The sequence below is a fragment of the Manis pentadactyla genome, chromosome 11, assembly GCF_030020395.1.
Source record: "Manis pentadactyla isolate mManPen7 chromosome 11, mManPen7.hap1, whole genome shotgun sequence".
Lineage (NCBI taxonomy): Eukaryota > Metazoa > Chordata > Mammalia > Pholidota > Manidae > Manis > Manis pentadactyla.
Window position 1 is genome coordinate 3,330,560 of NC_080029.1, and position 15,306 is coordinate 3,345,865.

The 15,306-nt window shown below is 50.8% G+C and overlaps 1 protein-coding gene across 7 annotated transcripts in view; it reads right to left on the reverse strand.

Moving 5' to 3' along the window:
* TECPR2 (tectonin beta-propeller repeat containing 2) overlaps positions 1-15,306 on the reverse strand; it is a 103,358-nt gene that overhangs the window by 40,915 nt on the left and 47,137 nt on the right. For all 7 annotated transcript variants that reach the window (XM_057488128.1, XM_057488125.1, XM_057488126.1 and 4 more), the window contains 6 exons: positions 15,052-15,209; positions 9,097-9,409; positions 7,678-7,810; positions 4,510-4,812; positions 2,737-3,722; positions 508-691 (listed from right to left, as the gene is read on the reverse strand). In XM_057488128.1, the coding sequence (XP_057344111.1) occupies positions 508-691; positions 2,737-3,722; positions 4,510-4,812; positions 7,678-7,810; positions 9,097-9,409; positions 15,052-15,209 (2,077 nt within the window). The remainder of the gene's footprint in view (positions 1-507; positions 692-2,736; positions 3,723-4,509; positions 4,813-7,677; positions 7,811-9,096; positions 9,410-15,051; positions 15,210-15,306) is intronic.

Consider the following 15,306-nt stretch of genomic DNA (forward strand, 5'->3'; position numbering starts at 1 on the left):
AAGAATGAATGAATGCACTGTCTTTTTACAGTCAGGAAGTAGGCTGTTCACCCAAAGCATATATACAGGTCCTTAAAGAAATAATTTACGGAAAGGCAACCAAATAATCTGAACATATTCAACATATCCATGGGCCCATCTTCATTAGTTCAGTTGCTATAAAGCAACACTAGGAAACAGAAACACATTTTATTTTTATAAGGAGTTAGTATGTCAATATCTCTCCTAAAAAAAAAAAAAGAAACCTCAAAATTCAAGCTATTTGTTTAGTTTACAAAAATATGTTCCCGTGTTACCACTGAAATTGGCAAGAACCCCAAACCAAACCCCAAATCCATTTACAGTATTTATTAACTGACATCAAGTGAATTCATGATCTCTGGGGAAAGCCCCTCGCACCCTCGGGAAAAGGCCAGCCTGTAGGATGGACTAGAGTTGCTGCAGGGGCTGCTGGGTGTGCTAAGCCTTCTGCACCTGGGGCCGGAGAGGGGAGCTGGGGAGGCAAACCTGAGGGCGAGACTGCCACCTGCTGGACGGCTTCTTCAAACTTGTGCCAGCGCAGCCCAGCGCCGGGCAGGGCACTGCAGAACAGACAGCCTTTGTAGTCCAGGCACCAAATGTACTTCTCAGAGACCGCCAGGCTGAGGATGCCGCAGCCAGGACCAGAGTAGCCCATCCAGCTTTCTGCAAACTAACAAGGGCAGAGCCCAGTGAGCCCGCGGCAGAGGACGCTTGTCGTACTGTTGCCAACAAGAAAAGTGTGCAGGATGCCAGAATCAAGGAGCTGAGAGGATCTTGGAGAAGCCATGCAAGAGACCCACCCCAGGCATCACTGGACCACGCGCTAACAGAAGCATTCTGAAACGGGAGCTGTTGTCCCCCTATGGGGACCCCATGACATCCCCAGATAGCCCTCTATCAGCTTGTAACATCCTTCCCAACGGAGCGCTACATTCAAAGGATCTGGCTTTGTTCTAAAGGTAAACCTCACTTTACACAGACGTGTTCCTGGATACTCAAGGGCAGATTGATGTTGTACATCTAATCATCATAGAAGCTTTAGGAGAAGCAACACTACCACTTTCTTAGTTTTTTCACCATATTTTTTTCAAGCACTGCTCCAATCATCAGACACATCATGTGGCTGGTGGAAATCTGGCCAAGACATTGCCTCACTCAATTAGGTAAATTAAGGTTTAGTTGCTAGGATTCTTTTAAAAATCAAAGCTAAATAAAGCCTTGGTACTTTCAGTTTCCTAAAACTACAAATCAATGCATTTGCACACTGCACAGGACAGAAAGGGGCCCAGCCCTCGCAGCCTGCCGCTGCTCGCCATCACGGGCCGCTCCCGCACCTGGACCCCCCTGACCCAAAATTTCTTGGCTTTCCTGCTACCTGGAGGGGCCAAGGGGGTAAAAGGAGTGCAGGGGAGAGGTCCTCAAAGTACCAGGTTCCCTCTCACCAAGGGAAGGGCTTTTCTGAAGTTCTGGCCTAGAATCCCAGACCATCTGCTGGGCAGTGGTGTCCCCAGGCACCCCTGTGTGGCTCCCACAGCCCTGCTCACCTTGCTAACTACTGTCACCCGGGCCCCACTCACCCGTAATGATACGCATGCATGTTGGGCTCCTCCCTAGGACTGAGCCTTCTGATTGGCTGTCACATGCCTGAGGCAACTCCAGAACCAGACCCAGGATCAGGTAGCCAAAGGCCCTCCAGAAAGGGTCAACGCAGGTTAGACTGAGTGGGAGCCACTTTTTGGCATTTGTCTCAAAACAAGTAAGCAGTATGTCTCACTTTTGGGGCAGGACAGCACAGAGGCCGAGGGGCCCTGGGGCCAGCGTTGCCTTTCACTCGCTCTGTGACCTGCACAAGCTGTTCCACTGTCTGTGTCTCAGTCCCCTTCCAAGTGGCACCACGACACCGCCTGTTTCATGTTTGCTCTGTTTTTAGAGCAGTCAGTCAGCAAGCCTGAGGAAGTGCTTAGCATGCGGTGCCTGGCATACAGCGACGGCTGCCCACAGGTCACACACTAGCGACACCCAAGAGATTCCAGTGGGACATGTGGGGAAAGCACACGTGGCTGTAAGTTGCAATCCACACCTTGCAACTTGGTAGGGAAAGTTACAGTACAAGGGTAGATTTGAAGTACAACATAACAAATAGTAATCATTTGCTAAGGAAAGTAAGTACTAAAAGTACTAAAAAAATCACCTTTTTGAATAAAATAACCAAGAACAGTTAATAATCACTGCATAATTGCATGGGCTGGGTGGACCCCAGGAGACTGGTCACCCAACACCCCGTCTCTGCATAGCCTGCAGGGGGCCTTGGAGCTGCTTTTGGGTCAAGGAGACTGGAGACACCTGCTTCTTGCTGCCGGTCCCCCGGAGAGGCCTCCTTGCCTCGCAGCCACGCAGAGCCTTCTCCTCCAGGGCAGACCAGTTCTCTGGAATGGCCAGGCCAGGCCAGCCCTCCTCTGAGATGACTGACACTAAGCCTGTGCTGGTCTGGCCTCGCCAGGCTGCAGTAAACAGCGAGATGCCATCGCACTGGCAGAGCGGGTCACTGAGCAGGGATGACCACTCAGCACCGGTCTGAGTCATTCAAGAGCCCTGTGCCCAAACCTCCCAACTCACACTTTGAAACATGTGGCCAAAGGTTTGCTGCAGGAATAGAATTTCTTCCCAGAAGGATAACCGTCTGCCAAAGATTCCCTTGAGAAAGAAGCCACATACCTGGTCTGCCTTCAGCAGCCCGGGGTCCTCCGTGCCTGGCCGGCTCAGGTCCTGCAGGGAGCGACCACTGCCGAGCTCTGTCACACTCGTCTCTGAGGATGAAGAGGGCAGCCCGTGGGCATAGATGTCCTCCTCGTCACTGGATGTCAACACCTGTTCCCGGGAAGGCTGCTCAAGCCAAGGCTCACGGGTTTTGGCTACCAAGGCAGAGGCCAGGGGTGTCACTCGCCCTGCCACACTCCCCAAGTCATAATCAGAAATGACCATTTCCTTTTGCCCTGTGGCGCTATCTTCGACAGTGCGCCAGGGAGTTGAGCTGAGGTGGCCAGGGGCCCCCGCGTGCGTCTGGAAGCCCTGCCCTTGCCTGGGCTCCTCAGCGCTGCCTTCATCAGCGCTGGTCCTCGGCAGCCACTGCTCAGCACTGGGGGCCCAACGGAGGCTGGAAGGCACCAGGGCTGAGTCCAGGAGTGGGGCTTGAGGGCCATCAGGTTCTGCGGCCCGCACCTCCCAGGTCTCAGCAGAGCCGCTCTGGTCTCGGCAGGGCGAGGGGCTGCTCTCTGGCCCACCGCTCTCAGGACAGCGCTCCTCTTCGCGTGCTGTGATGCTGCTCCCCTCCAAGTCTCCCCTCGGTGGTGAGGGCGGGCTCAGCACCCCGCTGTGTGGCCCCAGCTCCCCCGTGCAGGTAAGTGGCAGGCTTTCAGCTCTATTGTCTTTCCCTTCATTCAGTGAGTCAGGGGTGGGCTCAGGTACCTCCAGGACACTAAAGGTGTCCTCAGGGTCATTATTTTCCTGCAGGACCCCATTCGCCTCACCACTGAAGTTGCTCTCCTGGTCAGGAGACTCTGTGCTCCACCGATCCACAATGCTGCCCAAACTTGAGGTCAAGGACAGAAGGTCTGCGTTCAGGGACTGGGGACTGTCACCAGGAAACTCACAGCAGGGAGTTGATTCAAGGGAGCTGTGGCAGGTGTTCCTGCTTCCGCCTTCTAATATAAAACAGGGAAGCTTAAAATGAGGTATGACTCCACATAAATAGTAAGAGACTGAAAAACAAAATTTTGGCTCAAGAAAAAATACATTTTAAATGAAGGATATTTAGTTGGTAAAGAATAAATCTCGTAAGTACAAATTATCCCAATGGAGGGATGTTCAAAATGGATGGGACTATGGTACACATGATGGGCTTTGGGGCTTCACTCAAGAAATGTTAACTAAGAAAAACGAAGGACAAATGGATCACAGGCCAATTTTTTTAAATCACTGAAATGCTTAGGAATCTGATTAATATTATCCTTCAATACTGTAGTGATCTTCAGCTTGAGAAGACTAATAGGCAAAGGGTAATAGATTTTAAAAAACCTGAATGTTAGATCCCTCTAGTAACACATTTCTAACACTAAACATAAAAGGATCCATCCAGATACCAGTGTAAATCTTCTATTTCCATGACTTTCCATCCAGGTTCATAGACTCTCTGCTCTAATGAATGGTATAAGTGGACAATCCAGCGTTTTTATCTAAATATTGAAAAGTAGAAAACCCAGACCCATTAAGCAGGTAGTATTATTTAAACCATGCACAGACACTTTACATGTGTGTGTAGTATTCTTTTTGGATATATGAATTATTTCACAGTAAAACTCCTTGGAGGGAGGAATACGTTCATTTCCTGAGGACCTGCTCTGCTTCTCAGAGGAACAGTGCTCCCACAGGGCTTGCTGAGGCCCCCCAGAGAGCAAAGGGGTGGCTGTGTGTGCTCTGCTGTGGACGTACCTGTCTTCCTCCTCCTCTTCTTTCTCACTTTGAGAGGCATCACCACAAGCTCCTGGTCAAAGTCTTCCGAGCTAATCACACTGAATCGCTGCGAGGCGGGCTGGCTCCCCTTGCCCAGCCCGGGGGCTGCCTGGAGCCCAGAGCCGCTGTCGGTGGAGTTGAGTGAGCTGCTCCTGCTCCTTGGCTCGCTGGCCACGGAACAGCCTCTGAGCCTCGTCTCAGAAACCGTGGCCCCTGAAAGCTTCTCCACATGCTGCACGTGGGCCTGCTCTGCGCACCCTGTTGTCTCCAGCCTGTCTCGTGCTGAGAAAGAAGAGCATGGCTTTACAAGCGGCTGCCCCGGAGAAAGCTGCCATGTTCTTGCTCAGGTTTGCTGGCCCCGACACCAGCCTGCTAACTTCAGAGAACTGAGCAAAACTAAAAGAATTGCACAAGAGATTCCAACAAATGGTTTTTGCTCTCTAGGAAATCCACATAGCAAAATCAGTAAAATAATTCCCTACAGCTGTGTCATAACTCAGTAGTAAGGAAATAGCACTAGTATACAGCATTTCTCACTTTGACTCAATCTGTAAGGGAGACACCTGTCTATAAAAAGGACTTAGTGACGCCTCATACTTATACCATGACTTAAATACACTTTACTACTACTCAATGGGCATTTGAAAAATGTATGTGTACCTGTAATTAAATTTCCGGAAATTCAAGAAAGGGAACGTAATTTTCCACCAGAACAAACTCAAGACAGCCAAGTACATTGACGAAGCTGTGTCTGATGCAAGTGGACAGCAGAATGGGGCCCCATGCTTCGTCCCCATGACTACAGCCGGTGAGCTTCCCATCTCTATGGACCCGTCCTTCTCTCCCTATGATGCCAAAAGTCCACCAGGGCCAGAATGGTTCCTGCCAAAGCACCCTCAACACAGGCCTGGCCCACTTTGGTCCACTCAGTCATCCTCTTGTTAGTGAGTGTGAACCATGCCACACACCGTTCCCCGTGCTGGGACATGGCCATCAACCAGACAGATGGCATTCCTGTCCTGTACTGGCATCATCAGAAGCAGACTGCAGGCTCTGGAGGGCACCCTGGGGACAGGAAGGGCAGGCCTCTGCTGGGAGTGAAGCGCAGGCAGGGCAGGGACTTGTCCAAGGTCACAGGCTAATGGCAGATCTTGGCCTAGAGCCACCCAACAGCCACTGCCACAGGAAGTTATTCAAATTTAAACTAATCAAAATGAATTGAGGTTTAGATTCCTCAGTTGCACTACCACATTTCAAGTGCTCAGCAGCCACATGCGGGCAGCGTCGCCTACTGGACAGCGGGGCCTGGAGCTCAACCTGGGTGGCTCGAACATATAAACTCAAGTCACAGCTTATACACTTTCTGTAAGAATTATAATTTTGGAATGATATTCATCACAACTTGCCCTCTGTGACTTAAAAGGCAATTCACTCCCTTACCCCATCTCTTAAGAGATTGTAAGTTTAGAGCCAAGACAGCTCTCATTACAGGTTCATCTATCCAGGTGTTAACTGTCTGGCTAATGAGGGACTGTTTTCGATATTTTCCTACTGGCTACCTTTGTAACCTAACATTCCAAAAAGAGAAAAAGTTTAGTGATGCCTCCAGCAGGCCATGGGTGTGGAGTGGCCTCCAGTGTCCAGAGGCTAGAGCTCTGCGTCCTGGCTGCCGTCCAGCCCTCGGAGGGCCTTGGGGTTAGCAGTGGGTGCCGGGTCCTATCCAGAATCTCACCCCATCTCCTGCAGTCACTCATCCCTCAGCTGAAACTGCCGAGGGTAGAAATCACACTGGAGATGCCCCTGTGGCCAAAATCCCCCAGGAACCAGCAGGGCTGCCCAGTGACAGCAAAGGGGCCGCCCTTCTGACTAGCTTAGTGAGGCAGTGGAAATCAGGACTCACTGCTCGACTGGGGGCTCGTCACTCACTGCCCCAAACCTCGTTTTTATGATCTGTAAAGCGAGGACACCACTTACTATCAAATAGTTACGGGGTCTCTTCTCTGTGCCACGTGCTGTGCTGAGGCACAAAGGTGAGCCACAAGATCCTGGCAAGGAAAAACCTATCACTTCGTGAGGGGGAGATAAGCAGTAAGTGAAGGACTGAAGTCAAACAGCTGAAGGAGGAAAGGCCCCCTGGACTCAGTGAAGGGAGGGAGAGGCTGCCGTCGCCAGGCACTGAGAAGTGTCCCAGCGGCAGTAACATCGGAACTGGGTACTGAATAAGGAGTTGGGAGGAGAGCAAAGGGAAAGGCAGCCATGCTCCAGGCAGCACAAATCCAGAGCATGGACGTGGCTGGTGCCCTGGGCTGAGTGGGCGGCAGCAGGAGCCAAGACGGGGAGCTGGCAGCAGTGAGGCACCCCGCAAATGGGGCCACAGGAGCGCAGAGAGCAGGGAGGCGGCAGAGACGCCACTCCCAGCCCGGGGAGTCTCCTGCAGGTCTGTCAAGGGGTCACGACCCCTGTGAGGCTGGGTGCCCCTCCTCTGTAGAATCAGTGCCTTCCATTTAGGGTTGTTCTGGGGGTTCTTTAAGATCATGAATGCAAAGTGCTCCCACAGTCTCTGGACATAGTGAGCGGAGAGTAACGGGGGCAGGGGGCAGAGCGGCCAGGCTGCTGTCGTCACCACCAGGAAAAAGCTCTCTGATGGTCCCCAAAGGGCCTCGGATGTGTGTGCGAGAATGCGTATTAAGATTCTTTGCTCATGAGACTGTGAGCTTGCATGAATTAAAAAGTCAAAAGCACAAACAATCACCAGCACCACAAGGAAGAGCTGGTAGGGCTACAGGATGTGCCAGATGACATATGTGAAAGTTCCAGCATCTTACACAGATTCGTGACCTTTGAAGCAGGACACCCACATGCTGTCCCAGAGCCTCAGAGTGAGCGGAGTCCTCTGCCCTCCTCTCTTAGACGCCCCACATTCCAGACCCACAGCAGCGACCCTGCCAGATGCAAGCTGGCCTGACAGAGCTTCAGAATAGGTCAGTTTCATGGAAAGAACTGTGAACAGCCAATCAAAATCAGAGGAAACCCTCCATACCTCCTAGTTTAGATAAACCTACAATCGTCAGCCAGAAAAATAATGGTAAGTTTTCTGTGTTCTGAACTGCAATCACATACACCGTACATTTTATAACGAATACAAACCTATTGATGCTAGTCCTTCAGGTCTGCTCGATATTCTTATAATGTTCCTGTCGCCCTTTAAGAAAAATATTTCATTTTCTGTGCAGGAAACCGACACAATGTCACCTGAGCCTTCCAAACCAGCAATGGTGGCCTGTCAAAAAAAAAAAAAATCACAAAACCAGGCAATGGGACCAGTTCAGAGCATATAAGCACGTGTAGGAGTCCCAGTAAGTCAAGTGGTACTACACTGTTAAGACAACTTTCTGAAATTTCTTAGAGTAATGCAACAGCTGACAGATATGTGACCTGGAGTTGCATACCTTGCCAGCGAATCCCACTTCTGAGCCAGCACCCTCCCCATCTCTTGGCCACTTCCAGCACCGTGTCCCACCTTGCTCCCCCTCCTTGTGATGTGGGAGGTCCCTCCTCCTGGGCAGGACCTGCCCGCCATGCCGCCAGCCATGCCCACTGTCAGCGTAGTTTCCTGCCCCTTGCTTCCCAGGAGAGTTCTGGGAAGCACTCCTCAGGAGCTCACCCTCCGTGGTAACAGCCGGGACTCCTTTCAGCTCCATACAGCTCAGGACACGACACACATCACCCCTGGGCTGCAGCAATGAGCTGACAGCCCAGCCCCCGCAGGGTGCGCTCCCGCGGGAGAGACTAGTACGCAGTGTGACTCATGGCCCTGAATGCAGTGGGGAGGCAGGGAGGAGAGAGGGCTGCCCTATACCACCTAAAAGCAGACAGCAAACAAAACACAGGACATCCTGAGCCCACACTGGTTCAAAAAAGAAAATTCTTGCTTTTCAGCCAACAGTGAAAGAAAGAGACCATTTCATTGTGGAAAGAAAAAGGATCTGAGTTCTTTGTTAATTTTTAAATACTCCTAATAAACAGCTAGAAACACATTAGTTTGAAAGCTGTCAATCCCGTTGCTAGTTCGACTCTGATGGCAGCCACACTGTCTGCTCCTGGACTACGGGCTCAGAAGAAAGAACTGATATACAATCACCAAGTGTCCTGACCCACTGATTAGTAAGTGCGCAGTGAGTTCAAAGAGTACACAGAGAAAGACAAAAAGTTAAATTCTCTGTAATTGGGGAAGAATACAAAAATGTCTTTCAAGATGTTCCTTAAGAAAAGAGACCCAGGGCTTAACGGCAGCCTGGTGACCCCTCTGACAGGACTTGCCCCTTCCCCCCCACGTTCCAGGTGATGAGACTCATGGTCAGAGGCACAACCAGGCTGCGGCCTTCAGGAAGAAGGTGGCTTTATCAAAATCAAATGTTTTTTCAAATCTACAAAACTTTTCATTTGATTTCCTGGACTGGCCCAAAGGAAAAGGAAAGCATTAGAATCAACACTGTTCCTTCTATCATTCTGAGTGATAGCCCAGAACTCTAGACACCGAAGATGTGGCGCAATCACTTCACTTACCTGGTTGATGGTGTCGAGAAGGTAAATACTATATTCATTCCAACTCAACACCCAGCCTTCTTGAAAGAAACATGAAACAAGCCCCAGGTGTTTCCCGGGTAAGCTGCCACCTTCCTGGTCGGAGGATTCCAGACGAGGGTACAATTCGAAAGGCTTGATTCCTCCCGCAAAGACATCCTTTAAGATGAACGTGGCTTGAACAGATCCGTGGATGTCAGCCTTCCACAGCCGGAGCCCAGGCCGTGCTGCATACAAGGTTAGATCGCTTTGCTTACAAAGTCCTGGTATAAAACAAGCACCAAATTTCCCAGTGCTGAAATTACAAGGAAAAAAGAGGGAGAACAGACAGGGGCTGATTTAAGGTGGTAGCTGTCAACCCCTGATACTAACTCTAACAAGAATTTCTTGGCTAAGCCTCAGCAAGATTGATTTCTTTTCAAACCCTTTCTACATTTGTTACTGCTGTTAATTGAACCACACTGTCACCTCTGTGTCCACAGAACAAGGTCTTGGTCTTATGCTCCCCACTTTATACCCAGAGGGTGTACCTGCTGGCACACATCCTGGTTCACACTGCACTCGGGGCTTCATCTCCACTCTCTCATTCCTCACGACAACCCTGCAGGACAGATGTGACAACTTCCATTTTAGAAAAGAGGAAACTGAGGCAGAAGGTGCAAATCTGGGTCCGACATCCTCTCTGTGCTTTGAAATTCTGTTCCTTCTATTGTCTGGTTGCTATGCTTGCTCCAACATCCCAATGAATGAGCTTTGTATGAAGAACTGAGGCAGCCCTTTCTGAATTTCTCTAAACCCATCAGAGTGACCAATCTCCCTTCCGGTCCCCAGGCTTGGTATTTTTTTCTGTTTTTAAAATTATGAAATAGCTAACACAAACAACAGAACCTATGCTTCTACACTGAAATTTGTGTTTATTATTTCCTTGCTTTTATTGATAATTTAACCACATTTCTATGTATTCCTGAGCATTACACAATTCAGCATTCTTTCATTTGTATTAAAAAACGATGCTATTTGCATACTTTTGCAACTTGCTTTTAACTTGCATTACATTTCTGAGATTTATCTGTGCTGATAAAAAAGCTGTGGCTCATCCATTTTCCCTGCTGTACAGTGTCCCACAGTATGTTTATTCACTCTCTTGTCAGTGGGTATTTGAATTTTTTCTACTTTTTGACTTGGAAAAGCAGTGCTGTCAGAGCTTTTGCACATGACCCACCAGCACACAGCAGCAGTTTGTCAAGGGCGTTTCGGCAGTGGAACTGTTGAGCTGTGGAGTGACAGCCGGGATGTGGAGAAGAGCTGCCTCAAGTTGAGAAGACAGTTCCAAACTTTTCCAGTGTGATCATACAAACCTATACCCCTGTCAGCGTCTGAGTTCTCATTGTGCCACACCTTTGCCAAGTCTTAGACTTCCACAGAGTTGATTTAGGAGTTTCAGTACAACTTTAAGTCCTGCTGATTTTCCCTCCAAAATATTTCTCTGATTTTGAACAGTAGAAAGAGTACTAGCTTTAGATGGACAGCTCGGGTCATTTTCACCCTGATATTTAAGAGCTATGTGATGTGTAATCTTTCTGGATCTCAGTGTCCTAATCTGTAAGCCAGGGATGACAATTCCCATCTCAGAGGCTGAAGGGAGAATTAAATGACATCATCTGCAGAGGCACAAAGAGCAACACTTGTGACACTCTGAGTCCCCACAACACTGCCTGCCACGCGGAGGCTGCAGCTGGGGGCTGCCCCTAATCCCCAGCCTCCCACCTCACGCTGTGGCACTGCTGCCTGTTCGTCACATGGGCCGTGCCCCTCTCCCACCTCACTGCACACAGTGGCCTGGGAGACTGTCCCCACAGCCCATCCCACAGTCACACAGATAAACTAGTGTGGCTGTTCCCTGCACTTCAGTATCTCACGAGGTCCCTTTGGAGGGGGTCCAAGGAGGACATCAAATACCAAATGCAGCTTTGAAAAAAGGTCCTTAGACTAACCGAGAGTGTTTTAACTCTGTAGATCATTCATGGACAACTCTACAATCAGCACCATGTTTGATCACTGCCTGAGGGGCATGTGTTCTGGAAAGGTTCTCCAAACGGAGGGACCCCGAGGAGTTCTAGCAGGGCAGCCCATAACCTCTTCTTCCTACTCTCCTGTGGAATCAATTTCTATCTGGTGATTCAATTTGTAAATGTTTTCTTCTATGTACAGGCCCTCTTACAGATGTCCTGTCCCCTCCATTTTGATTTGTTCTCCTTAGGTCACTAAGTGTTCATCTGAACAAACATCTGGGAGTCCCTGCACTATGCGACACCCTAGTGCTGCGGGTGACAGAAAAGGTAAATAAGATGAGACCCCAGCCCTGCCTTAGAACACGCTGCAGTAGGTGTGGGCATGAACAGCTCCCACACCACCTGGAGGCGCCACACCTGAGGCTTACAGAGCCGCTCGAGGAGTACCAAGGGGACACCTGTGACTGTGGCATAAAAAGGCCACACCTGGGATCCTGGGTGGACTATTGCCATGTGGAGAAAAGGGGAACAGGCATTCTGGGGAAAAGAACACGCTGAGCAGGGTCCCGGCAAGCAGCTAGCTCTAAGGAGCTGCTCTAACACGTGGCGAGCAGGCTGGGAAGGGGATAACTAGCGAAGGCCAGGTGCAAATTGTCCTAAACCCCTTCTTGGCCACCACCCACCTGCTATGTGATTCTTCAGCATTTGCTCATGTCAGTCTCAATCAGATGCTAAAACTCCAACTTTTAAGGTCTGAGCACTGCAGGGTTCTAAAATCATAAATAAATTAACCTCGTTCTTACTTCTGGTGGACATGATTTCCAAAAAAACCACTGATGACTTAAAGTACTTTAATTCCCTTTATGAGCCACATTCATATGAAAGGAGTGTTTTCTGGCTAACAAATTCTAACCATAAGATAGTGTTTTCTAACTTAATACATAATTATGGTGCCATAGACCAGAAATGCTGAGCTCAGACAGAGCCTGGAACCAAGAAAGATGGGTGAGGAATGAGCGAAAGCCCTGAAAATAATCTCAACAGCCAAATGCCCCAAGGTCATCCCACAGGCACCACGGTGGCCCTGTCCCGAACTTGATGCTTCGCCCACACCTGGCTCGGACTGCAACATGGAGATGCTGCAGACATGGGTTAGCCCTGACAAGTGGGCCGCAGGGGACACAGCAAGAGGTGTGCAGAGAGCTCTGGCACAGAACAGTGCAATGGAAACATGGAGGAGCACAAGACTGTAGTGCACGCTTGGGGATGCCTGGGGTCTTCGAGATTTGCTGCGGGAACATATATATTGTTTTGTTCAATCTGAGGCAGTTCACAGACTTGATGGGAAGAGGCCCTCACCTTATATGGCCGAGATGCCCCACTTGCCTGCACCTGTACCTGGGCTCTGCTTCCTCAGCTGAGAGAACACCCCTGACCCTATTCAGGCTAATCTGTCTGGCACCCACCAGAGGGCTCCAGGGATCAACGACCTGCACCACCGTTTTCTCTGTGGAGCCACCCCATCTCCCGTATGCTGCCACCAGCCCATCTTTTAAAAACTCACCAGACCATACCTCCACCTCTAGGCAGTGCCCCAGGTTCTGTGCTCCCTTGCACAAAGATGCCCTCCAAAAAGTCATCGACATGCCCTGTCCACCCTTCTCCTTCAGCCCCCTCCACCGTGGGGCCTGCTCTCGACGAGGGAGGGATGCCGGCCACCAGGCCCCAAACCCAAAGGCCCTTCTCAGCCCCTTCTGCCCAGCTCCAAGTCAGCCCCACACAGAAGCAGGTGAGCTCTGAAACTCAGATTGTCATTCTCCACCTAAGCCCTCTGGTGGCGTTCCATCAGGCCCAGAAGAGCGGGAGACAGAACCCCATGCCGGCGCTGGCTCAGGCCTTCCTTTCCAACTTCGTTTTACACCAATGCACCCGACCCCTGCACAGCCAGCCCAGCCCGTTCTGGCTCCTTGAACGTGCCGAGCCCTGGCCCAATCTGGGGCCTTGCTGTGTGATGCTCCCCGAGCCTAGAATGCTCTTCTGCCAGCTCTTCCCACACTTCAGCTTCAGCTCAGACATCACCTGCCCATGGAGGCCTGCCTGGCTGCTCTATCTAAGAGAAGCAGCCCACTGCCATGGCAGGCCTTACACTGCAGGTTCAGGAGCTCTTGCAGCCTATACACGTCTCATGCTTGAGGACAGATGCCTGTCCTCTTGCTCATGGCCCTGCTGCCCAGCCAACACTCACCAAACACTTGCTGAATGAAGCACCATCTCCAGGGGGCAAACATGGCTGCCGCCCTTCCCCAAGTATGACCTACAACAGCACACAACAGAAAGACAAGCCCTTAAGACACAGAGGTTAAAAATATTCTCATTCAGGCTGTGTTATCCCCCACCTCTTTAGGGCTCAATAAAACTACCTCCCTCAGAGAAAGGGGGCACACTATTTGATTATGCATCCTGGAACAGTGCTTGGCGGACACACTTAATCAATGCTGCCGAAAACACTTGACTTTACACAAATGCTCCAGGAGAGGTTCACAGAATGCTGCTTAGATTTCCACACAAGACGTTGGAAGGCCAAGTTTTAGAAGAAAGACTGTTGGATACATGATCCATGCAAAGGTAACTGGTTTTTAACTCTCTATACTCCACCTTCTTCCAAAAAGACACAGTGCAGCATGACATTGACAGATGGACCAGGAGAGACGTTGGGCAGAGGAGCAGGACATGGGTAGAGGGAAAGTGAACCAAGATCTGCAGAACCACTAAGCCCAACCTAAAAATTCCACTGAGTTTTCCAGGGACCAAGAGGGAGATTACTGCTTGCCAAAGGCCAAATTTTTTATGGAATTTAGGGGGTATTCAGCATGGAAAACAGAAGCCGAAGGGGAGGCATGACAGTGACTTTCAACACCCAAGGGCTGCCCCACAGTGAAGAGAATAAACAGGCACTGTGTCACTGCAAAGCCTGGACACAGAACAATGGAGGCCGAGAGGCCGAGGCTGGCTTCACCCATCCCACCTCAGTGGCCCTCTCCGTGCCTGGCCTCGCCCAGCCCCAGGCACCACCAGCCTCAGCGGGCCCTCAGCAGTGCCGGCCAATCCCAGTTCATTGCCAAGGGGCCAGGGCCCTCCCCGCCTTCAAGCCCAGCTGCCTACTTGTCCCAGTTCTCCATAGGCAACAGTGCCCCGTCACTGGGGTCCCCACTCCTCCAGACCTATGATCTTTGGTGGCACTGATGCCCACCTTCTCCTCCCGTCCCCAGCCTGGCTTCCTGCCCCCTCCTCCTGGCCCCATCCCATGCCAGCGGCCATGTTGAGCAGGCTATGGCCTGTAGAGCACCCGTGTGTTCCTGCTGCCTGCTTCCCAGGGCTGGAAGGCGGGTGGCCCTAGCCCAGCCCCACTCATCACTGTCCTTCCACATAGCAGTCAAAGGAGGGACAATGTCTCAGCCTGGAATCCTGACCCCTTCCAATCCCTCCGCTCACTGGTCCCATTCCTGCCTCTGCCCACTCCTCCAGGAAGTCTTCCTTGTCCCCCAGCCAGTAGGCCTGCTTAAACTCCACGGCACCCTGCGCATTGCTCCACAGCAGGTAATGCAACTTTTTGGCTGAGTTTATTATGCTTCCATGACAGTGGGCCTTGTCTACCAGTTGCACCAAGCCTGCACAGAGGGCAGAGGCACAAGGAGTGGGCATGGAGCCCACTGCCTTGGGGGCAGCTCCAGACCCTGGCACTCAAGGCTCAGCTGCCAAGCCTGCATGTTCCTCCTGTTTGACACAAGGACAAGGCATCCCAGGCAGGTGGTGGACTCACCTGCAGCCCAGGCTACGAGCCACTGTGGTTGGCATGTGGCAAACAGGAACCTGGAGGTACTTACAGATCCTCTAGAACCACCAAGCTGGAACATTTGGAGCTTACCTTTTCCTTGGCTGAGTTCCAATTTGCTTGACAGACTTTTCCTCGGTGTAAAAAAGCAGACTTCTTTGCAGAGTAGAGACAAGCAGCACTTTCTGGCTATAGTCCAGCTGCACAATTGAAGACGGCTCTTCTAACACCAAATGGGAGTTACAGACACCCTGTTAAAAGAAAGCCCAGTTAACCCGAACTCAATGTGGGGTCAAAGTAACCCAACGCTCCCCAGAAGCGGGAGGCATCCTTTCTGTTACCTGCACT